Source organism: Canis lupus, chromosome 15 (genome assembly GCF_011100685.1).
Source record: "Canis lupus familiaris isolate Mischka breed German Shepherd chromosome 15, alternate assembly UU_Cfam_GSD_1.0, whole genome shotgun sequence".
Taxonomy (NCBI): domain Eukaryota; kingdom Metazoa; phylum Chordata; class Mammalia; order Carnivora; family Canidae; genus Canis; species Canis lupus.
Genome location: NC_049236.1, coordinates 4,966,029 through 4,991,937, shown reverse-complemented (window position 1 = coordinate 4,991,937; position 25,909 = coordinate 4,966,029). Strand labels below are relative to the sequence as shown.

General features: G+C 45.9%; 1 protein-coding gene across 1 annotated transcript; it reads right to left on the bottom strand.

Annotated features, from left to right (window-relative positions):
• Positions 1-322: 322 nt before the first annotated feature.
• GNL2 (G protein nucleolar 2) lies at positions 323-25,246 on the bottom strand. Its single transcript, XM_038557854.1, has 16 exons — positions 25,044-25,246; positions 22,974-23,058; positions 21,909-22,003; positions 19,988-20,127; positions 17,257-17,441; positions 13,420-13,486; positions 12,144-12,302; positions 11,514-11,627; positions 8,306-8,434; positions 7,494-7,598; positions 6,565-6,723; positions 5,870-5,983; positions 2,098-2,558; positions 1,767-1,846; positions 1,164-1,249; positions 323-516 (listed from the first exon to the last, which is right to left on the bottom strand). Exons 1-16 carry the CDS (start codon positions 25,105-25,107, stop codon positions 364-366), a joined length of 2,196 nt encoding a protein of 731 aa, XP_038413782.1. The 5' UTR covers positions 25,108-25,246; the 3' UTR covers positions 323-363.
• Between the last annotated feature and the right edge of the window lie 663 nt (positions 25,247-25,909).

The following is a 25,909-nucleotide window of genomic DNA, read 5'->3' as shown; positions in this document are numbered from 1 at the left end:
TGCACTACGCGCTTGGACTTTCTGGTTTTCACACTTCTGTTTCAATCTGCTAACTGCCAGTATAAAACCACTGCCCCTTCGGCTCCGTAGACCGCATCTCTGTTTGGGCCAGAGCTTTACACGGCCTGGTTACGCTCGGGAACGAAGGGGGCCCATTTAAGGGGCAGGAGTGTCAGTGGACCCCGTCATCACTAAACGCCTTGAGGAGCAGAGAGAGTATTTTCACTAGCACCGGTGAAGGGTTTCAACTGTTAAACCTCAGAACAAATGCATCATGGCCTTAGAAATGCCAACTGGGCATGAAGAAAACGAACACAGTTTCTAACTGCATATTTTTGTATAATTTAATAAACTTTTGAAATGTTACTGCTTGTGTTTGAATTTTTTGTGTTTGTGTTTCTGTCCGTCTGAGTCATTGGTCTTCTTTTTGTTCCTGTTCCTATTTTTCACATTGTGTGTTTCATAGTAGCGTACACCAACTTTCTTGGACTGTTGCTGCCGGGCCGCTCGCCTCCGCTGTGAAAAAATGGCAAAAAACAAAAACAAAAAAACCCAAGAGACCAAAACAACCAATCAATTGTGGAGAAGTCACAGAGCAAGCCCTTCTGTTTCTCATGCTCCACCCCCATGCTGCTCCCCCAATTACTGGAGGCAGTCCTAGGAACAAATGGCTCCCCACAGACCCCAGGGTGCCCCTCCACCCTGACTCATGACAGCTGCAAGTCATAGCCTGTCCGTGGGTCCAAGCGTCACGCACGCTGGAGTCCTTCCTACTGCACTCCCATCTAGGGGTGAACACTTCCAATAACAAGCTCCTCCCTTCGCAAGAGGGCCCACCCCAGCTCTGAGGAGCCCAGTACAGGCCTGAGCTTCACAGAGGGTGGGGATCCATCTGCCTCAACAGCTCGGCTCACCACGTGAAAACCAGCGGACCCTTGTAGAGGGCAATCCACATGCTTGAGGACGGCGATCAGGGACTCAAGGACCTTTGTCCAGTGGGCCAGCTCTTGATCCTACTCAACTGATCTCAACTAGGTCACTTGGGACTGAGTTCTGAGAATTCAGCTCCAGACCATCAGTGTGGGAAAGCATGTCTATTAGGAAACGGATTTCTCTTCTCTACTTTCTATACCCGGGTGATATTTAAGACCAAAACCACGTACTTCCTTAGATGTAAGCGTCCTGCGAGTTTTATTTGAATGGTCCTCTTCCCTCTGTGCCTTCCTCTTCTTTCCACTTTTGGTAGGTGCTGGAAACACAACACATGAGCACACAGAAAAGAGAGGAATTGTCTATTCAAAACGTGTCCGTGAATGCTAAGGTGGGGATGAGCTTGATGTGTTGGAGGAAGAAGGCCAGCGCAGAGTAAAGCAGGATGAGGCCAGGAGGGCCCTTACAGGCCACGCCAGGGTTTGCATTTATGTCACAGAAACACACTTTTCACATGGAAGCTGTGAGTCCATGGAGTAAGGAATAAATACCTGACCCGTCCTATCTCCCACAAAAAAATCTAGCTGACTCACCTCTAGATTATAAGGCTCCCAATGTACTCTTTTTACAGGTTTCCTGAATTAACCCCAAGAAATGTGCAGGATGAAAAGCTAATAATCCAACCAGTACGACAAACAGCATGTGAACGGGGTATCTGCCGACTACGCTAAGGACCTGGGGGGATGACCCCACAATCTCTTGGTTTAGAGATCAGAGTTCCCACAGTTCTAAAGATGCAAACCGCACCTAAGCGGTTTGACTAATTCAACTCTTACCTGTGTCTTCTACAACTTCTTCAGCTACTCTCTGCTCTTCAGATTTTGCAAAAATCTTTTCACTTAGTCCCTTGGATATTCTGCAACAGAAAAGCAAAGTAACAAAACCGCCTGTCACTGCCCTCAGCCCAGGGGCTGGGCCCACGCTGCTGAAGAGTTGCCCCCCAGCCCAAGGGAAGGCAGTGACACCTCTACTTCAGGGAGCTGCATCTTAGAAATTCACAGGTCACTTTAAAAAAAAAAAATGCAACAACTCCCTTCCAGCTCCCTAAAGTACTGCCCCAGTCCTCACGACACGTTTCTCCGCAAGGAACGAGCAGATCACAAGTACCTGACTGCTGAAAATTTCTTAGCTTTGGCTTTGTTTAGAAACTTCTGATATTTAGCAATCTTCTCATCCAGGGCTTTAATAACTGCCTTGGTGTCATTTCCCGCGTGCTCCTCCTGGGACTCCTGGCAAGACTCCTCCTCGCTGTCTCCTGGTTGGTCCTCCTCCTCCTCCTGCTGCTCCTCCTCCTCTCCAGAAAAGCTCTCAAGCTCTTCGTCAACATCTGACATCTCCAAAGGGACCAGGTCGTCCCCGGAAAACTGAGGCACGACATTGATTTTGCCAAAGTTCTGTCGAACCCGCGCCAGAATCTGCTGCATTTCTGAGTCTGTGTCACCAAGACTGTTCTCTTTTTCCTTCTCAGTGACAGGCGCTGATGCTTCACCTATAGGTCCTGTGGCTTCCTCTTCTGAGTTCTTTTGGCTCGTGTCTGTCGCAACTTCCAACAACACGGAGGATGGGAGCTATCCAGGCCAAAAAGGGGTGCAGATGGGGGAGACAAGACAGGATCAGACAAGAAAAACCATTTCTTTTTTTTTTTTAAGATTTTATTTATTTATTCATGAGAGACACACAGAGAGAGAGAGAGAGAGAGAGAGAAGAGAGAGAGAGAGACAGGCAGAGGGAGAAGCAGGCTCCATGCAAGGAGTCCGATGCGGGACTCGATCCTGGATCTCTAGGATCACACTCCAGGCTGCAGGCGGAGCTAAACCGCTGCGTCACCGGGGCTGCCCAAGAAAAACCATTTCTTTTTCTTTTTTTTTTTTTAATTTTTTTAAATTTTTATTTATTTATGATAGTCACACAGAGAGAGAGAGAGAGAGAGGCAGAGACATAGGCAGAAGGAGAAGCAGGCTCCATGCACCGGGAGCCCGACGTGGGATTCGATCCCGGGTCTCCAGGATCGCGCCCTGGGCCAAAGGCAGGCGCCAAACCGCTGCGCCACCCAGGGATCCCCCAAGAAAAACCATTTCTGAACTGACACCTTGCTCTCAAAAGAGGCAGTCCTCTCCTCGGGACTAAGGGAGAGAACTGAAAACCCCACACCAGAGTCACATCATCGTCTCACACGCAGGCCAACACGCATGACCCCCAGAAGCCGGTACTCGGGGACCAGAGGCTCCTGGCTGCGGTGCTAGAGGACGAGCCAACTGGAGCCGCTCAAACCGTCGCCATTCACCACAGGGCGGCCGACTCCCTCTCCCTCCCTAAGAAGGGGAAGGAATGGGGCTCCTGAGACAGGCACACCCCAGGGGAGAGCACACAACTGCCCAGAGCCAAAGCACAGTGCTAAACAGGGGACAGAAGCCAGGGGGAGGCCCCTGGAGGAAAGCTCTGGAGGTGAGGCCACAAGGGAGCCGAGGTAGGGGACCTCGAAACACCCCGCCTCTCTGGGGTAAGGGTGAAGACATGTGAGGCAGGCATCATCCTGGCGCCTCACATCTGTAGTCTTTCATCCCTGCAACTGCGACTCACAGAACTTTAGGGATTTTCCAAAGGCAAGAGCAGCTACACGACGTGCTCAGTAAATGAGGAATCCAGAAAATTCAGGAAATTGCCTACAAAATTTATAGGTACATTTTTATACCTTTTCCCTAAGCTAAGGTTTTTAGCTTTTGGATTCTGAAAGCGTTTCGGCCACTACTAGACAAAGAAGGAAATCAGACCGGGGGAACCAATGATCTAAAACTCAATGACCAGGGCAGCCCAGGTGGCTCAGCAGTTTAGTGCTGCCTTCAGCCCAGGATATTATGCTGGAGTCCTGGGATCGAGTCCCATGTCGGGCTCCCTGCATGGAGCCTGCTTCTCCCTCTGCCTGGGTCTCTGCCTCTCTCTCTCTGTTTCTCATGAATAAATAAGTAAAATCTTTAAAAAATAATAATAGAATAAAAAAATAAAACTCAATGGCCAGACATAGAGCAAGAGCTCAAGAAAACCCTACTGTGTGCACCCAGGGTCACAACAGACTCCTGCCTCACACCCAGCGGCCTCCCGCCCCGCCCCAGACCCACAGGTACACTCCTGCCTCAGGCGCTCCGGGTGGCTGCGGCCTCCTCTGCGGTCACCAGAAGGCCCAAGCACCTGACGAGACGGCTACAGGTGGAGCGTGAGCACGGGTGGCCAACGCTTTAATCAAGCAGGCCTGTGTGACGGAACCTCCATGAGAAGCCCTGGAGGACAGGGTTGGAGAGCCTCTGGGTTGAATGAACTGGGGCTGGGAGGGCGTCATGCCCAGAAAGAGCACGTGCCCGGCCCTATGCATCCCTTCCAGTTGGCTGTTCCTGAGTTATTGCCACCATAATAAAGGAGCCTTCATTAAGCCACTCTGCTGAGTTCCAGGAGTTGTTTTAGCACATTATCAAATCCAAGAACCTCTGAACTTGTAGCTGGCTGGGCTGAAGCGCAGGGAGCTCGGGAACCCCATCTGCAGCTAGCCTCCGAAGCGGGGGCATCTTGTGGGACCGTGCTAACCCTCAGGGATAGCGTCAGAATTGAACTGCACCACTGGACCACCAGCTGGTGCCAGAGAATTGCACAACTGTTTATGGAGAAACGAAATCTATTTGGTATCAGGGGAAAAACCAGGCACTGCTCTGCGGGCATCCATATGTACAGAAGTGCGAGAGGCAGGACTCTTCTGCTTTCACCGCAGTACCTCTGGTGCCCAGCAGAGTGCCCAGCACTTAGGAGATCCTCAGTCTACTTGTGCTCAATGAACGAATCAATGAATGAACGACCTAACACACAAAGAACGTGCGAGAGGGGATCCCTGGGTGGTGCAGCGGTTTGGCGCCTGCGTTTGGCCCAGGGCGCGATCCTAGAGACCCGGGATCGAATCCCACATCGGGCTCCCGGTGCATGGAGCCTGCTTCTCCCTCTGCCTGTGTCTCTGCCTCTCTCTCTCTCTCTCTCTCTGTGACTATCATAAATAAATAAATATTAAAAAAAAAAAAAAAAGAGAACGTGCAAGAGGATTGGGGGTGTTTTGTTGGCTGTTCGGGGGCTCTAGAGGGAGAGGGAGAAAGCTAACGTCAGTTTCAGGTATGCTGATTCTGAAATGCTGGAAAAAATATTCAACTGGAAGCTTCTAGCTGATAACTGAAGCCCTGGGAACAGAGTTCAGGTAAGAAGGAACCAGAATGACCTGAACCCAAAGGATTAGTATGGAAGCAGAACTTAAAGCCATCTCTTCCAAAGGCTTGGCAGAGCTCTGAAGACCCTACAAATAGAAAAGCAAAGGGCCACAGCTGGAGCCTGGTGGCAGTCCAGCCAGTGGGAGGGAAACTTGACAGAAGGGAAGCTCCTCAATCCAGCCCAGACGCCCCAATCTAAGGTTTCTTTCCCTGACTATACACCTGACCTCTCTCTTTTCCACCTTTACAAGCTTCTTAAGGGCGAGGGCTATGTTATTGATTCCTAGGCCTATGCCTGGCATATGGTTGGGCCTGGCGAACGTCAAGTCAATCCTGGAAATGCCTCTGTTCCTCATGCATAAGGAAAGACACAGGATTGAAAAAGCACTGACAGTTAAAGCCCTCTTTGTTCAAGGCCCTAAAGACTAGTATTTAGACTCGGGTCTCCTACCACAGATCTACTCTCTGGTCTCCAAATACCATCCCCCAACAAGGTCACAGCAAGGGCTCTATGGGATGGGAGATTGTGGAGCAGGAAAACCCCAAAGGAGAAAGGTGCTCCATAAAGGAAGGCAATCAAAGGTGCCATGCCTAGTCAGTACCCACACCTTCCAGAAGGCGGGCCCACCCTGTTCTCTCACCTGGGAGGCTGCAGGGGACTCCGCATTGGGCGGCTTGACGAAGAAAGGAATCCGGCCCCTCTGCCAGTCATTGAGAACCATCTTACCCACAGTCTGAAAGTCAGGCTCTCCACCCTGAAATGCACAGAAAGACTCCCCGTTAAACTCCAAGAACAAAACCACCTCCCAGTGTGGAGGCATTTCAGCTGCCCCCGGTTGTTCATCACCATCTGCTTGCCAAGTCTCATACCGCTCACACAACACATTCAAAAACAAAAAGGTCCAGGGGGCGCCTGGCTGGCTCAGTCAGTGGAGTGCATGCCCCTTGATCTCAGAGTTGTGAGTTCAAGCCCCATGTTGGGTATAGACTACTTAAAAATAAAACCTTTAAAACAAACAAACAGGCACCTAGGAGGTTCAGTCAGTTACTGTCCCCCTTCAGCTCAGGTCACGATCCCGGGGTCCTAGGATCAAGCCCCATATTAGGCTCCAAGCTTGGCAGGGAGCCTGCTTCTCCCTCTCCCTCTGCCCCTCCCTCTGCTTGTGCGCTCACTCTCTCTCAACTAAATAAGTAAAAATCTTAAAAAAAAAAAAAAAAAAAAAGTTGAAAAAATAAATAAAACAGACACACAAAATACCCCAAACACAAAAGGTCCATGCCACATACACCCATCTGCCATGTGTGCTGGTCTACATTCTCAGAAAACCTTGCTCACCTTCAGTAACTTCCCAGTCCGGAAAGCCAGCTTCTCAAGGAAGTCCTCAGCATTCTCCCAAGAATCAATCTTGTATGTCTTGCTGATATATTCCGGCTTTGCTCGTTCAAGTACAGCACCAATGTGATCTTCAGGAGTCTTTATTTTTTCAACTTGAACCTAGATGTTAGCAGGAAATTTCAGGCTTACAGAGTTTATATGGAAGCAGTGAAGTTCACATTTGTAACAATATCTGAAAACAGACCTCAACACCGTGGTGCGAGTGGGACCTGGCAGGGAGGGTCTCCAAGGTGGCTGGTCGCGGTCGGCTAGAAGGTCCCTGCACGCTGGCCACCACCATGGAGCCCAGGACTCGGCGCTGATCCCTGCTCACCACAAACTAACTGTGGTTCCACAAGCAGTCTCAAGTTGGACCGTCTCATGCTACTCACTTGCAGAAACGGTGAAAAGCCTGCCGATCCCAGGACACAAAGAGAATTCGATAGTTTAAGGAAAGAGGGAAGGAATGTGCACAGGATGTATGGCCAGTGGCCCTGGCTAAGGTTAAGTGGAGCCGTTTAAAGGTTTTGGTCGTATTCAGGAACAAGTGAGGAAACGCCTGAGTTCCAAAATGACTCAGCCCATAAACCCTCGAAGATGAATGATCACTAAACATAAACAGGCCCTGCTTCCCCCTGGATCCTGTGTGTAAACTACAAACTCTTGTGGAATGACATTGACCAGATATGCCCACAGCTCCACTGACTCCCCAAGCAGGCTTCAGAGGAAGGGAGGGGCCGCCCTGCTAAGCACCATGTTCCTAAAATCTGGTCAGACGGGCGGACTCTAAACTGTCTTCTGAATGAGTGAAACAGAAAAATATCCAGTGTTCTCCACAGAATGCTCCCCTCAAAGGCAAACAAAGAGCCTCTGAGAACCAAAATACTCACCACTCCTTTTAGCACAATGTCCGTCTCTGAGTCTTCAGAGGGATAAACCACACCTGGACAGTCGATAAGGAATATCCGACGCATCAACGTGATGTACTGCCAGACCTGAAGTCCAAAAAAAAAACAGAGACTCCCCTGGGTCAAACACTAGGAGTCTAATTTCACAAACCCCTGATGCTCATGAAGCTAGGAAGGGAAGGGGTCAGGGCTCAAAGCCAAGCAACCTGCCAAGTCACGAAGCTAGAAGTCTCTCCTCTACTTGGGCCACGCACGAGGCACTTCCACTGAGTCTAAAACTACAGTTCCCACCAGCAAAGAGTTTAAAAATGAGACAGATAATATCAAATCAACTGGTCCCCAATTTTTCAAAGCACTCTTGGAAGCTTAATACCAACTGGCTCCCCTTCCTTTCAGTAGAACCACACTGCTCCCCAAATACTCTGGGTTTCAGGGTCCGTCCTCAACTGCCAGAATCTATTGTAACACTGAATTTTCTTTGATAACCCAGGTACCAAATATTCTTGGGTTAGTTTTGTTTATCAAAGAATAAGGCTGGAGAGACAATTTAAAACAGACTTAAATATGAACGGCACCTCCCAGATCATGCCAAAGGCACACAGTGCCATACAAAGTACACTCAATCTTACCAAAATGGGCAGAGACAACTCTGGTACGTTCCAAACTATCACATGGAGATCAAACTCTCCATGCTGGACTTCATTCACGAGAAGCAGACCAGAAACCTCCGTGTTCCACCCTCCATGGAAATAAAATATGGCAACGTAAATAAGGACCCCTCGAGCCAGACGTACCTTTGTTTCACCTGCAATGGGGGCCACATTGCAAACTTTCTTGGAGCGCAATGTGTTTATCACAGAGCTCTTGCCGACATTTGGATAGCCGATGAAGCCGACGCTGATCTGCTTCTTGTCAGTGTGCAACTGTTCAAGGAAAGAATATACACCACATACACACAGTCACGAGTATCTCTTGGGAAAAAGAGGTTGTGTTACTTTGCTGGTAAAATAAAGAACATGGGGCAAAAGTGTCACTAGAACTTGATCTGATCTAAAGCCTAGACACACACCACCTACATCATCTTAGTGGGCTGCACACACACACTTATTAATAAATCAGAGGTGACTCATTTCCTCAGTTGTCCATGTGCTATTGTTCTTGAATGTTTTAAGGTTAAAAGTATGTAGGTCGAGTAGCCAAGGAAGAAAGAACTTGCTAGTCATCAGTTTAGAACACCATCCACAGATACACCAACTGGCAATCCCAAGACCCATCCCTCCTTCTCTCTGCACAATGCATTTTGCGTTTTCATTGCCAAAAAACAAACGACAGAAGAAAAAGGAGTAACCTCAGAAGTTAGACCACTGGGTGAGTCAAGGAGACAGAGTTCAGCAACACTCTACAACTAGCTGAGATTTCTAATGAAAGATGGTGGACCAAGGGCTCACACTGGCCTCACTCCCGCCACAAACTCCACTATGATGACAGCAATGGGAATGAACACATAGGAACCCAGAGAACCAGGGATATAAAACCAAGGAATGAGCTGGAAATGAGCCCATAAAAACATACGATGTTAACAAAATACTAGCAGCTAAGAGGTAGTATCTAATTTGGCCCACTACAAGATGAAAGCTAAGGTAGAAAAACAAAAAACTAGCAAAAATACTGCCAAAGAATCACAAAAGCCCTTGGGAACTGGTGGGACAGCTACCACTAAGGGAGTCTGAAATCCAGACTAGTGAGAAGTCTGCAGAGCAGTGACACCGTGCTACCCCTCCCTCCCCCAAGGGCACCCAACTTCTCTGCCCCAGGGCCTTACCAGATACTGATTTTTTGGAAACCCTGCATCTCCAAAAATAATCTTTCATTTTCAGACCTAAATGGGAAGCTACAGGCCCCTACTTCCACTGAGTTCCCAGAACCCTGGCAGTCAAGCTTATACACCTCTGAGCTGGAGACTGGGAGACTTCTTTGTGGGGGAAACTAAAGATTCAAGAGCAAAGATCTATAGACACTGATACCTAGGGTGCCCTCCAACACAATATTGGGTTTCTACCTTGTTACCTACAGTGAAATCTATTGCTCAAAAACACCCATCCCCCACTTAAAACTTCCATTGGCTTTTTTTTACCGGTTCCCCCTTAAATATGAATGAAGAGCCAAGACATTTCAACACAGAAAAACACGAAGAACCTGGCAGGAAACAGTCAATGTAAGGAGAGAAAACAATTTCAAAAACCACTATCCTTATTCTCAGAAACGGATGACAATTCATCTGTGAAACAAGAATAGGGCAGGACAACTCTCAAGTGAAAAGTAAAATACATGTTGCTGAAGAACGGCTAGATGACTGAGTCAGAGAAACTTTCCATAAAATAGAGCAAAACATCACAAAGGCACTAAAATAAAGAAAAGAAAATTCAAGAATTAAACCAGGATATAAAACCCATGTCCTGAATGAGATGATTGGGTGGAAGGTGGGGGCATCTCCAAGAAATAATACAGAACATCAGACAAAGTCTCATCCAGTGTCAAACTCAATAAACAGTGGAAGACTCACTTTAAAGTGAGTCAATTTTTTAAATGGGAATTTTTTTTTTTTTTTTGAGAGATCCCATCCACAAAGAATTAGGAGTCAGCATGGCCTCAGATTTCTCAATGGCCTATCAGAAGCTACCAGAAGACAATGCAGTGGTGCCCTCAGCGTTCTGGGGAGAAACAGTGTGAGGACAGAATAAAGGTATTTCCAAAACGCAAGGTCTCCTCCTAAGCACTGCTTCTCAGGGAGTTTTTGGAAAATATGTTCCATTAAAGGGAAGGAGTAAACCAGGAAAGAAGAAAAACCAAGAAAGAAGATCCTGTCCTGATCCCTTGATCCCAATGAACACAAGGGCTCAAGCCCAGGAAAGAGCCATAGCAAATGCTCAGGATGACAGTGAAGGAGATCCCAGGAAGGAGACTGCAGCCGGCCTCTGAGCAGACAGTTCTGACTAGAGCGAGGTGGCCCATCATTCTCAAAGCTCCTACCCTGCCAGAGGATTTGGTGACACGTTAGTGACAAACGACAAGGAGCTAATTAACACCAGAGAAGACAGAAGGTTCTATTAGAAAGGAATTCTAATCATAGCACTATGTGGATCAGCTGTGACTGATATTTTACAGTCATAATAACGTAAACACTGAAGGAAATAATAACCTAGCCAGATGATGTATGACACAGGGAGAACACAGCGGGGGGAGCATGCACCGGGAAAGGACGGCTGTTAAAAAACTCAGTCCTTATTTTCCACAGCAGAGACTTCGCTAATGTCTAATATGGCAGGTGGCGGGGTGGAGGTGGGGAGGGTGGAGAGATCAGAAATAGAATCGTATGCAGGTATTAAAAATATGGAAGAAAATAATGGAGGTAACTAACGGCCACAAGTTGAAAGTGTCTGCTTCTGGGAAGTGGGGATGGTGGGACAGAGGATGTGCATCCTTGTGAGAAGCCAGGAAGGATGAATGAGACACACAAACACCAAGCTGCAGGTACAAAACATGAAGCTCTGTGAACGTCCACTAGGGCGACCTGGTGGCAGGGCCTCCCCAAGAAAGTGACATTGGATCAGGGATCGGAAAGGACGGGGTAGAAACTGCATAGGCCTGAGGGCAGAGGCAGCAGGGCAGGCCTCTTTACAAAGCCAGGATGGGGAATACAGAGCAATGGGGAGGCCCATCCTCAAGCAGAGGATGGACCCTCAGGTGCCAGGGGAACAGCAGAAAGGAAGTAATGCTTGTCAAAGACGGGGGCCATGGGGACAATGGCTGAGCTGGAAGGTACTTTCTGAAATCCCTTATGACCCTGAGGCTCTAGGAGTGTTTACGTCTTCTCTCGAAAACACACTTCTCATTACCAAGATGGGGGAAGTGTGGGTAACCTTTTGACGCATACCGGCCAGAGAAATTCTTCCACAGGCCCAGACCTACACCCTCCAGGGGAGACATGTAAGGTCCCAGTACCTTGCCGAACTGCCGAAGAAGCTGAATAAATGCTCCTTTGCCAAAAGGGTTGGTAAGACTTGCATGGAAGGCAAGTGTTGGATAATCCTGGGAGAGGACAGCCACCCAACGTTTCTAAAAGGGGAAGAGAAGATACTTGTTTATTCATAATCCAGGAAGACTCAGAGCCTGAGTTACAGACTGTCTCAAATATACAGCTGTCTAAGGAAAATGTTAGCTGTCATTCTTAAAAAATTTGTTTTAAAGAATGACGGCTAACGCTTTATCTTTTGTCTGACAAACATGGAACAATTACAAAAATGCCTTCGTGGCAACTAAATGCAATTAATGTAACAGATGGCTGTGGCAGCTTCTACCCCCAGGGGAAGGGACACCACCCTTTATCCTGTGGGGTACTGCAGCTAGTCCCTTCACCAGCCATCAGAGGATAGAAGGTGACTGCCCCCTGTGGGTGAAGCACATTTTAGTTCTGTTTTCAGCGAGAATGCTTCCAGGACTACCATGTCAAGGAGTCCAGTGCTTTAAGGTCTCAGATTCTAAAAACCATGAAATGGACTTATTTACAGGTAACTTGGCCTCCAATGAGCTGAGCAGCCTGGCTGTCTATTCTGGGTAAGCAGCTGTACTTACTGTTGCCCAAGTTGGAACAAGGTCACATTTGTTAAGAACAAAAATAAGGTGCTTCCAAGGTTTCTCCTTCTTCAAGTAAGTCTCAATGTGAGGGGAACGGGTACCCATCGGATCTCTAGCATCAAGAACTTGAACTACCACATCTGAGGAGTCTATCACCTGCGATTCAAAGAAGTGAAAATGATTTGCTTTAGTATAAATGAGAAGTGGGAGGCCAAGGACATTTAAAGGAACCTGGGGGAAATAAAATAATAATGAGAACTTCAAAACACAAGTAGGTTGTGGCCAATCTCAATGCCCAGTCATTGGAATTCAAAACTTCTCCTGTCCTGTGAGTAGAAGAAACTTGCTGAATTTCAAATTGGAAAACTTTGTTAGGTGAAACCCACCGTACTTCGTGACTACTGTTCATTATTCAATGAACTCATTTACTTCTTAGACTTCTAAAAGTTTCTATTATCACAGGTTTTATGTATTTTATCAAAAGCTACACAATTTAGTTTGCCTTCAGGGTACTACTTTCCTGTTATGTTACTGCTGGATTATGGGACTGTCCTTGAAAACCTCTGTCACCGAAAATTCTCTCTAGTACGTGGACATAAAACTCAGCCAGTTGAAGAGGACTGGGCCAGGACTCAGGACACATGAAGGCTCCTCCATGAACCAGCTGGGTGAGCTGGCTGAGGTATTCAACTTTCTAGATGCAGGTTCTCATCCATAAGGAGAGGTGCAGCTCTAATGACTTATGATAAATCTAAGGTCTATGTAACATAGCTGTCAGTGTTATTTAAAAAAAAAAAGGTAGTTATCCAAAATAGTTACATGCCTAGCCACATCTATCCTGGTTTTGGTGAAGAGGGGCAGTGAGGATGCAATGGGCAGTGGAATGTGTGCTTGCTTGACAGAGCTTCCATATATCAAGATCAGTTTTCTCATATAAGATCGTGAAAACCAAAAAATAAAAAAATAATAAATAAATAAATAAATAAATAAATGAAAGAAAGAAAGAAAGAAAGAAAGAAAGAAAGAAAGAAAGAAAGAAAGAAAGAAAGAAAAAGAAAGAAAGAAAGCCAAAAGAAGCACTCAACAAGGGACGCCTGGGTGGCTCAGTGGCTCAGGTCATGATCCCAGGGTCCTGGGATCAAGTCCCACATTGGGCTCCCTGTGAGGAGCCTGCTTCTCCCTCTGTCTATGTCTCTGTCTCTCATGAATAAATAAAAGATTAAAAAAAAAAAAAAAAAAACAGCACTCAACAAGAAAGAACTGAAAGTCTTACCTTATAGAGTTCTCCCCATATTCTTTTGGACTGTCCCTTTTTATATATCTCTTCTTGAGCTTCATTTCTAAATAAGAAAACAAAGTGAGCAACTGAACCCTATAAAGAGGATGTTTAAGGAGAAGTTGACCATATGTCACAGGAAAAGAGCATTAAAGCTACTTGGAGACAGGACAAAAGCACATTTCATCATTTAAAAAGTGACTATATCCAAATGTCCATGGGATGGATGGATGAAAATTGTGCTGTATACACAAGGGAATATTAGTCATCAATGAAAAAGAATAAAGTACTGATGCAGGCCACAACATGGATGACCCCAGCGACATTCTGGTCATGAAATAAGCCAGACACGAAAGGAAAGAGACTTAGGACTGCACTTAATATCAAGTACCTCTCATAAGAGGAGTCAAACTCCTCAGAGACAGAACATAGAATGGTGGCCACCAAGCAGGGGGAAGTTACTATCCACTAAAGACTTTCAGTTTGAGATGGTATGAAAGAGTTCTGGAAATGGACATGGAACGGTGATGGCTGCATAACCACGTGGATGTACTTAGTGTCACTGAATTGCAGGCTTAAAAATGACTGAAAGGATAAATACCACAGTAAAAAAATTGGATTAAAAGAAAAAACTCCAGAAACAACAGGTGTTCGCAACGACGTGGAGAAAGAACACTCGTGGGCTGCTGGTGGGAATGCAAACCAGAGCAGTCACTGTGGAAACCAGAATGGAGCTTCCTCAGAAAGTTAAAAGTAGAACTAACACATGATCCAGTAATTGCACTCCTGGATATCTCCCCAAGGAATACAAGAACACTAATTTTGAAAAGATATATATGCAATCCTATGTTTGTAGCAGGATTATGTATAATACCCAAATTATGAAGGCAGCCCAAGTGGCCATCAATTGATGAATGAAGAAGTTGTGGTATGTAGACACAATAGGATATTACTCAGCCAGCAAAAAGAGTGAAATCTTGCCATATGCGACAACGTGAATGGAGCTAGAGAGCATAATGCTTCGTGAAGTCAGTCAGTCAGAGAAAGACAAATGCCATAGAATTTCACTCACATATGGAATTTACGAAACCAAACAAGCAAAGAAAAAAGAGTGAGAAATAAACCTTAGAAATAGACTCTTACCTTTAAAGAACAAACTAATGGTTATCAGAGGGGAGGCGGGGGGGATGGGTGAAATTGGTGATGGGGATTAAAGAGTAATCATGATGAATAAATTGATAAAATGTTAAAATTTTTTTAAGGTATTTATTTATTTATTTATGATAGTCACAGAGAGAGAGAGAGGCAGAGACACAGGCAGAGGGAGAAGCAGGCTCCATGCACCAGGAGCCCGATGTGGGATTCGATCCCGGGTCTCCAGGATCGCGCCCTGGGCCAAAGGCAGGCGCCAAACCGCTGCGCCATCCAGGGATCCCTGATAAAATGTTAAATTAAAAATACTTAAGCCGTAGATCATACATTAAAAACATAAAAAAACTTGAAAATTTCAAAGATAACAATATTTTATTTTTCAAAGTCCTATTTTAAGATTTTGTTTTGTTTTTTTCAAGATTTTATATATTTATTCATGAGAGACACAGAGAAAGAGAGAGAGGCAGAGACACAGGCAGAGGGAGAAGCAGATTCCATCCAGGGAGTCTGACATGGGACTCCATCCCGGGTCTCCAGGATCACACCCTGGGTCAAAGGCAGGCGTTAAACCACTGAGCCACAAACAAAATCAGGGATCCCAAGATTTTGTTTTTAATCAATCTCTATACCCAATGTGGGGCTCAAACTTATAATCCCCCAAATCAAGGGTCACATACTCTACCGACCAAGCCAGTCAGGCATCTCCAAAAATAAATATTTTTATTTTGTAAAGAAGATTTTATTTATTTATTTGAGAGAGGGAGACCACAAGCAGTGGGGAGGGGCAGAGAAAGAGGGAGAAGCGGGATTCCCGCTGAGCAGGGAGCCCAATGAAGACTCAATCCCAGGACCATGGGGTCATGACCTGAGCTGAAGGTAGATGCTTAACTGATGGAGTCACCCAGGGGCCCAAAATATTTTTAAAAGTGACTATAGGTAGGGGCCCCTGAGTGGCACAGTCGACTAAGCATCCAACTCTTGGTTTCAGTTCAGATCATGATTTCAGGGTTATGAGGTCAAGTCCCCAAGTCCAGGATAGGAACCTGCTGAGTTTCTCTCTCCCTCTGCCCCCTACCCCACACGTGCGCACTCTATCTCAAATAAACCTTAAAAAAAAAAAAAGTGTGACTATAGGTATCCAACATGTCACAGAAGATCATGAAAATGAATCAGCAGGACCTGAGTCATAACCTATACTCCCAAAGGAAGCAACAGATTTCTGATAAGGCTGAGAATCTGTTTATCTACTAGCCTCACCGACATTTACCTAGTGTCTCAGAAATAAAAATATCTTGTCTTCTCCTCCATTATCTACTGCACCTTTTGGAGGAGGAAAAAATTCACAACAGCAGAAGCACACAAAATCCAAATACTTCTAGGAAGAAATTAACTTGCCACCTCTCTTGCTGGGCCTCAAATGGCCTGATGTTATCTCGAGGAGGTGCACAGCTGGAAACGGGCCATGGACAGCACCGGGGCGGCCCTGCTTGCTGCAGGCCAGCAATAGCACCTCAATGCTAAGGCACTGGCACACTCACGAAGGGGGAGGGGCAACACTGGGCAGCTCCCTCCGAGGGCACTCGGCAGCTGCCTACAAACACGCGTGCTCTGACACAGTAATTTCCCCCATAAGAAAGCATCCGTGGGGAATAGTTAAGAGGATTCAGTCACATTGATGTTTTACCCAAGCCTTATTTACTACAGGACAAAACTACAAACAGCATAAATGTTCCACAGTGGGATTGTCAATTAAGTACTGACATGGAAATCTATTCATATTCATTTAGAAAAATATATTAAAAGGCAAGTTAAAATACAGTCATAGGTATTATATTTATAAACAAACACGGAGCGTAAAAAAAGATCTAGACTCATATATACAACAGTGACTGATTCTTGACCACCTTTTGGGTACAAACCCTTGTGAGAATATGACAAAGCTATCAACCCTTTTCCCCTCCCCAAAACAAATATAAGACCAACAACCACCACCACCTTTATGCACGTACATACACTTTCCACATTATCTTCAGAGGATCCCAGGAAACTCAAAGGCCATCTGTGAACCCCCAGTGGTCCAGAGTCTCTGTTTAAGGCAGCCCTGACATTGACAATTTTAACAATTTAATGACATGGTCAGTGGGATTAGGATTCTTAGTTTCTTTGTGTTGCAGTTCTAATTTAACTACATATTCTAAATTGTCTATCCTAGACTCTACTGCTATTACAACAAAGGAAAAGAATATTTATTTATTTTTATTTTGGGGATGAAAAGAGACCTAGAGAAAACAAGCCACCTCAAATTATTTTCAGTCCGGCCCCAGCTTCATGACTTTTTCTAGTTAAAGGGAAAAAGAGCACTCCCCATCTACAAGTTAAAGCACTGGGGCGCCCCGGTGGCTCAGTGGGTTGAGCAACCACCTTCAGCTCAGGTCATGACCCCAGGGTCCTGGGATCGAGCCCTACATCAGGCTCCTGGTTCGGGGGGGAATCTGCTTCTCCCTCTCCCTCCGCCACTTCCCCTGCTTGTGCTCTCTCTCTCTCAAATAAATAAATAAAATCTTAAAAAAAAAAAAAAAAAAAGGAGTTAAAGCACTGAGCTCCATGTAGGTAAAATAAAGGTAAAGACAATGTTTTGTTGAAGAAGAGCAAATGAGAGCAGTAAGAACATTCAAACTGTACCTCACACCAGTGTCTTCAGTGACCAGGTCACGATCCTTGCCCTCATCATAGCTCTCAGTGGACATTTCTGCATTTTCTAGAAGAGACTGCATATCGCTCGCAAGTAAGTTTGGTCGCTTCCTCTGTGACTTTGGGCCAAATGTATTTTCAAAGCTTTCAGTATCAAGAATGTGCACCTTTGAGTTCTAAAAAGAAAAGAGAATCCTGCATGAAGCTAAGGAAGGTACCAAGCAAGAGCAAAAGTTAAAACCCGACCCGGGAAAGGTTTTCTTCTTTCATTTTTCCAAGGCTCAACCCATACCAAAAGCTACTGCATCCACATACCTAAAAGGGCAAAAGCCCCTGTTCTCTAATTGTGAAGTTCTGTAAGCCTCCTTGGAGAAATATAAAAGTAATACAAATAGTCACAGCAAGTATGAATAGTTGTGTGAGACTTGCCAAAAACTCTGCTTTATCTCATTTATCATAAACTTCAGTCAAATGTAATTAAGGCTACAATGATGAACATTAACTTATCTTTCCTGACCTTTTTTTTTGAGCTTCCAAACAAGTGCATAAAATTCTCCAAACTCACAGATTTTGTCAAGGACAATCATACTCAAATTTGTGTGTTTTTTTAAAACCAACTGTAAATGCCAACTTTTTCTTGGAAGTTAATTTCTTTCATGGCTAAAAGGAATTGCTTGTTTTGTAAGATGCATTTTAGTTTCAGATAACATTTTCCCTAATTTAGGTAACGTTTTTATTAAATGCACATGGAAAGTCTTCAGATGAAAAACATCTAGCAAAAGTCCAAAATAATACTTTAGATGTGATAAAAGGAACCTGATACTAACTAGAACTTGCTGTGCCTGTAAAGGAGTTACGGGCATAGGAATTTTTGAAGCAGGATAAAAGTCAAAGTTTGAGTTAGGATCTATCACGTAACAGACTGTGAACAGCCGGCAGAACATACCCTCAAAAAAAAAAAAAAAAAAGCCCTCTGCCCCTCAGTACAAAGCTCCTCTGTAGGCACCAGCCATTAAACATGGATGCTAGAGCAACCCCCGTGGCTTCTGACCTTGATAGCCCCCCTCCAATTCCCAAAGATCCTCAAGCTATGGTCACCTTTTCAGATCCTCTAACTCATCTCTTAGTTCAGTTTTACCTGCTACCCTCCAACAAGGCAACATCCCCAAACAGAAGGGTCAAATTTTACACGGGAACTTGGTGCTAATGTCACTGGGAAAATTGTGATCAAAGTTAATCCTTGGAAATCTCATGAATAACCTATAAAGTACAGTACACCGGGATGTGTGCGTGAAAACCTATACATTAACAAGTACCAGGCAGTTATAGGCAGTATGCAATAAAGTACACAGATCAAACAAGTTACAGTATTTTTGCTGTATTGCTACAGAATTACAGCCACTATAATGTGCATGTCGCTAAGAGTTAAAGCATATCTGATCTGACTCCCCACGGTGCAGCCATCTCAGAATTAAGTTTTACAACCAGCAGTAGATAAAATAAAATCGGGGTTTTTCAAGGCCAAGGGAGAAAACTCATCCCTTACTCTTGAGCACCCGCCTGCAATACTAGCTGACTGCTGGAGCTACAGACCCTTGGCTCTACAGGTCAGCCGTGTAAGCCTGAATTTTAGAAGCACTGAACGACTGGAATGGGCAACAAAGCAATAAATCCATAATGAAACCTCTCTGTTCTCATAAACAGGATTCAATAGTTTGTTAAAAGATGGCTTTAGGGAGAACAGACAAAGAGAACAAGGGAAATGAGCAACTTGTCTGTGGCTCATGAATTACACTCATGTGTTTCCCTGAAAGAAAACAGTCATTCCACTAATAGGCGCCATTCTTCTAGTCCATCATAAAACAAAGCATAATTGACAAAACCTGAGGCAATAACCAGGCCTTGGTTTTTATTTTGTTCTGCGAGTAAACAATTTTCTTTGAACTGTTTAATCCATGTATGCATGTCAATGCTTCCTTCCCCTCCTTACATTGGAACTGAGGCTTATGTACTGGCTACGTTTCTGGGAATTATTATTCAATGCAAGGAAAAACGTGCAAACATTAGGCCATTTCTTTGGTTCTGTGTGAAACTCATTCCACTTCAAGCTGGATTCAGTCCTTGCTACCCTTCAAGTCCAGTGATTTAGAGCCAATGTGACCAGAACACTTTCGTTCCCTGGAAGGAATTCCAAGGGTCTCACAGAAGCTGAAAGTACACAGCACCCACGGCTTCCTTCTGCTAACCCAATCCTGACTCTACGTTTCCCCCAAAGTTTGATGCAGTTACCACTTAAGCTAGTTTGCCTACCAAAAAAACGTACAACTGGTATTAGTATAGCTATGATCCACTGAGCTCTTATTTAGGCAGCGCCCTAGGTGTTATGTGCCAAATGCTTCATCTGCATCCAATCACCCAAGGAGGCAAGTTTTCTGGACTTGACAGCCATGGAAGTGAAAGCTCACGGAGAAACCTAACCAGGACACAGCAAAGATGAAGTCAGGCCTGATTCCCAAGCCTGTGCTCTGATCCACTATATACTGTGCTTTCCTGACACAATGTGGTTCCTACTAAGGTGAGAGCCCTGACAAAGGGAAAACCTCACTGGTACTGCATTAAAGCCACTCTTCTCTACAGAAAAACAAGAAACGAATACGGTGGAGAGGGGTCGGTGAGAACTGTGCCTAAGAAATTCCATTGCCAGGGACATCCTCCAACTTACGTGAGGCTGGATCCGATCGTGGAGAAGTGACATGGGTAACTTGCTTTGCTTCATGACAACTTTGTATGGATCCTTCATAACTGCGCCCATTTCCTCTTGAAATTTTTGTAATGATGACTGTTTAATCACGCGTGTGTTTCCTGGTTTACAGAAGAATGCTGCCATTTAATAATAAATAACTCCTTTTTGCTTCTACATCCTTCTTCCCATCGACACAGGGAAAAGCAAGATTTTGAATTACTCTGGCTTACCCAAACACCCGATACATCCATCCCATGGAACCATTTTCAAACTTAAAAGGGGGGGGGGGGGTGCGGACAAAAACAAAAAAACTGCCTCTCCTGCACTCATACACTGTGAACTAATCCACCAACCCAGACACACAAAAGGTTTCAAGAGTTTTCCAAGCCCAATTTCCTGACTGGATGAAACTGAAAAATCAACATCAGTGAATGGAACTGAGATTTGACAAATGTCCTACACTTCCTGCTCCATCTGGCAAAGAAATTTGGAGCCAATCACAGCAGACCTATCGATACACATAAGGAATCCTGAAGCACAGAACTGGGTCACAGCTACCGTTTTTTACGTTTATGAGGGTTTGAAAGGACTATGAAATGAGCCAGTAAATCCACGCAAGGGAGCAAAATAAAACTATATAACACTACCTGGAGAACACCTTGTAGGTGAGGGAGCCTGAAACACACATTCAATGGGACAGCGTGTTGCAGCAGAAACGCAGATCCCAAGATGGTTAGGGTTATGAAGCCGGTGCTGAGGACACCGGCAGCGTTTACACTGTGCTCACCAACTGCTGCCCAGGACTCTAGGCACCGCACATGTGGCCACCCACGTAATCCTCAGAGCAGTCCTACAAGATACAGACTGTTTTTATACTCATTTTAGAGACAGGAAATGAACGAACAGAGAGTCGTGATACCTTGCCCACGGCCACAGAAATGGCCGGACTAGGATTCACACCCAGATGGTCTGGACCTAGAGTCACAGTATACAGCCACCAAGCTAGACACCCCTCTAAAAAGTTTTCTTTGACACTTTCCCAAGTTGCAGCTTCCTAGAGGGTATCCTGTGAAAAATATAAGACAGTGAACGGAGCTGCCATCTGCCGCCAAGCACAGAGGTCAAGTACCAGGCAAACAGTGGGGTCTGACCATCTGATCGGCCCATGCACCTAGCAGGGACTAAGGGGAAAGCTGAAAGAAAGCCCTGAGACTGAAACAAAGATAGGAGTTTCCAAGAAAGAAGCCCTGATCCCATCAATTCACTCCCGGGAACGACCCATGAGAGATCCTTCTGCTGCAACTAAGCGCAAATCCCCATTAAGAAACGTTTCAGGGATGCCTGGGTGGCTCAGCGGTGCGTGATCCTGGATTTCCGGGATCGAGTTCCACATCAGGCTCCCCGCAGGGAGCCTGCTTCTCCCTCTGCCTGTGTCTCTGCCTCTCTCTCTCTGTCTTTCGTGAATAAATAAATCTTAAAGAAAAAAAAAAAAAAAAAAGAAAGAAAGATTTCAAAGCAACTGCCAGTAAATGCACTTACACTTCGAGTTAAAGGCAGAAACACATCTGCAAGGCACCTTTCAAATAGCCATCTCTCCAGGCCACCAGAAATTAAGAGAGAGTTCTCAGGTCTGTGAATGCTGGTCAATAAGGATGGCTTTATCTGTTTAAAAGGGTTTATGTACAACTAAAAATAATGAGCTCTTTACAAAAACAACTTATCTATGGAATCCACCACCACTACTACTTTTCTTAGCACTTTTCCCACTACAGGTACTTCTGAGCCCTTTCTCATATAATCCTTGACAGTTCTATTTACCCAAAAACTTCTGCCTTTTATATACCTTTTAAGCCTCCCCTTTTCCACACAGCACACCAAAGTGACAGAGGATGATACTCACCAAACCACTTAATATTTGGCTCCACTCTCGCCACCGTGCCAGAAGCCACCGTGGACTGATACTGCAGAGGCTTAATCACTTTACCACGACTGTTCCTAAATTGAGGAAATAACAGATTCTGGTTGATGACAGAAGAGAGGCAAGAGCAAAGCTTGGTTTCCAGAATACCCGTTCCATCAAAAGGAACTTTTTTCTTTTTTTGGTTTTAAATGATCATGAAATACAGACTTCAGTAAACAAAAGTACATCTACATTTGAAACAGATTGTCCAAAAGTCATTTAACCTCTTGCAACAGAGCACGTAATGATTTCTGCTGGATGAATAACAAATAATGCTGATGTTTAAAAATCTGTTTACTGTTTATTTGCTTAAAAAAAAAAACCACATACTTGAGTTTTTTTTGGTAATTATTTGAAGACTGGTTTAAATGAATTTTAAGTAGAGGGTGATTTATGCTGGAACTCAAAATTCTCAAACAAACAGCAGAGTAGGTGACTAAGGCAGATTAAGTTCATTGACGTTTGTGTTTTAGACACATCTTTCAGAACGGATGAAGAATCTAATTACCAAACAAATTAAGACCAGCTAGCAAAATGCCACGCTCAGCAAGTCCCCATGGTAGAGGCTGCCTCAGCAGAACTCACAGTCGTGATGAGTTTCCAAGTGCCACAATGTTGTGATCTAAAGTTCCGCATTAAAAAACAAGTTTTCTGGCTGCTTTCATAACCACAGTCCTATATAATTTGTTAAAGAAAAACCAGATTTCTATCTGAAGGATATTTAACTTGAGATTTAATGTGCTATCCATGGAGGCTGAAGCTGTGAGGAATAAAACCTCCACTGGTCATACAGTCTTGTGACACAATCACTGTTTCACCACCCGCTGCCCACGTCTTGAACCAAAACTCCGCCATTTATCATAACACCACCCATATAAGATGATATTTGAAAACATACTACTCCTAGTTGGGGAAAGTGGCAGTGGGAATATCAAAGGTTACGAGGTCTCAGCTACAAGTCCGGGGCATGAAGGAAAGGGGAGGAGGACAATGTGTAATGCTCACCTGCGCTCCTTTTGCCTGTACATATTCAGGCGCCGGATGGTGGCCCGGTCCCTCATGTTTTGGCCCCCTGCTCCCTGCACTCGATCTAGGAAAGACAGAAGCCGACCGCAAACTATTTGATAACCAAGCTTAAGTACAGTCAGAGCCTCAAACACATCAACTAGTTCACTCAAAGTAGGCAAGCTGCGGCCTGGCTGCAAAATCTCTTTCTCTTTCCCTCTATCATTCCAACGGAATTATTATCACTGGAAGCTACGTGGTAGGACAAAGCTGACCTGATCTTTGATCCTCAGTATGACTGTCGTTTGATAAGAGTTAATAATTTTGAGCATTAACTGTGGCACTGTGCGATCCGCATTACAGGCATCACCTCGTGTAAGCCATATGATAATCCTATAACGAGATACACTATCCTCATTCTGCAGGCTAAGAAACTGAGGTACAGGTGGCCAGATCACCTTGCCCAAATCGCACAGCTACTAAGTGGCAGAGCCAGAATTTGAACAAAAGCATTACATTACCATCTGGGCTCTTACCTGTCTCAGTTGGAACAGATTGAGTGCCTGCTACAGGCAAGGCATCGTGGAGACTACAAGTTTGATACTCAAGTGTTCCTTACGTACCAGTTTCTTCATTTCTTACTGTTTTAGTTCGATAAACAGCAAAGAAAGTGGAAGTTTTTGCTTTACGGCTCAGAGAGAAAGACAAGGACAAATCAGCATTGCTAACACTAGCCCAGCTTTCCTTTTGGGGGATGACGTCAAGTCACCTGTCTACTCCTGAAGTGATAGAGTAGAAATCAGGCTGACATCCCAGCACTGGCCGCTCTGCTGCTCACGAGCTGCGCCAACCAACCAACCAACCAACCAACGGTGATTAGCGACTTCCCCAATTTTGGCTCCATCTCTTCCCCCTGTAACATCATAACCTCTAAAAGGCCTTTTCGGGGTCTAACAGTCTAAGATTCCAGTCTACGCATATCAGATAATTTATCAGCAATCCAGGAAAAACATTCGACGTGAACTAAAGTTCTCAAAAAACTTTTTTTAAAAACAAAGTTTTATTAACTAAACCCAATAGAAGGGATCCCCCCTACCCCCCACCCCCCAAACCACCTTGTTCATCCTGCACGTGGGAACTCAGTAGAACTAAACATCTCTAAAAACACCCTTATTTAGGGATGTCTGGGTGGCTCAGTGAGCATCCACCTTCAACCCAGGGCGTGACCCCGGGGTCCCGAGATCGAGTTCCCCCATCGGGCTCCCTGCACAGAGCCTGCTTCTCCCTCTGCCTCTGTGTCTGCCTCTCTCTCTGTGTCTCATGAATAAGTAAATAAAAATCTTAAAAAAAAAAAAAAAGTCTTTGGGACGCCTGGGTGGCTCAGCGGTTGAGCATCTGCTTTGGCTCAGGGTGCGATCCTGAGGTCCCAGGATGGAGTCCCACGTCGGGCTCCCTGCATGGAGCCTGCTTCTCCCTCTGCCTGTGTCTCTGCCTCTCTCTGTGTCTCTCTCGTGAATAAATAAATAAATAAAACCTTAAAAAAATAAAAAATAAGTAAAAAAATAAAAAAAATAAATCTTTACTGGAATGATCACCAGGTATCCATCTGTAGGGTTTTCTGTGCCCTTTACAGGCGGGATTTGCCTCCAAAGGCCAAATGTAGAACCCCCCACCCCCCTTTCTCATTTAAAGGGTCAAAGGCAGCCAGAGGGGCAGGGAGGTGCGCCAGCCGGGTCTGCCCTACACCAACCACCCTGTAATGGGGCTTTATCTAATTTGCTTCTAGCAATTCCCTGGGCTGGAAAGCTGCAGTCCTCCGGGGCTGAAATACACTGGGGACAGGCTGATGCCCCACACAGGACCTCGGGCAACTGGAGATGCCCCAGGGCTGCCAGGCCTGAGCGTTCACTGCCCCCGCCCCCCCTGCCCTGAGAGCCGTGCAAGAGGTCAGGGCCCCCGAAAGGAAAGCACCACCTCGTCCCGGCTCGGCCCCAGCATCCCCCGGCCCCGGCGCCCCTCCTCCCTCTCGGCCTCCTCCGAGCCCCCCTCCGGAGCCCCCGCCGCCCGTACCAGGGTTGGTGCTGGCCTTGGAGGGGTTGATGGTGCTCCGTCCTTTGTACCTGGGCTTCACCATCTTGCCGACCCGACGGGAACCGGGGCGCTAGGCCGAGGGAGCCCTGACCGGTCAACTAAGCCCGCAGCGCCGCAGGACCCGCCGAAGCGCCCCCTTCCACAACCACGCCGGACCACGTGGGCGCGGGCGACGTCACTTCCGCTCGCGTCCCGCGCGACTTCCTGCGAACGCGCGGCGCGCGCCGCCGCGCCCTTGGCCCCGCCCCGGCGGAGCCCCGCCCCCTTTAGCGGCCGTCCCGCGGAGACCCCGCCCCCTTCGCTGCCTAGCAACCGCCAAGCTGACGCCTGGGTACCAGGCCCCGCGCGAGCTCCCGGGGGCCCAGGCCCAGGCCGGCCGGCCGCACGAGCTTGTGCTCCACTGTCTTCTGAGGTTGTCCTCTAACTCTTACACAAGGCGAGGACCATACAGCAAAGTAGCAGTCGGGGCTTCTCACTTTTCTTAAAACTCCAACAGCGAAAAAAAAAAACCACCAAAAAAAATTCCTCCAACAGCACATCATCATCCTCCCTCTTAAAGAGAGATTGAAAGAAACTCACAACCCCTTACCATCCCTACAGAATTCTGCAGGGTCTGGCCCCTGCCTATTTCACCTCATTTGCACCTCCCTCCCTCCCCGGATTCTGACATTTACACTAGATCCCTCCACCTGAGTCTCTCTTCCTTGAACACTTGCGTAGCTGGTTCCTTCTGCTCTTTCCCTTCTCAGCTCGGATGTCACCTACTGGTAGGGTCGCAAGATTTCGTAAATAAAAATACATGAGACCTGGTTAAATTTGCATTTCAGATAAACATATATACGTGC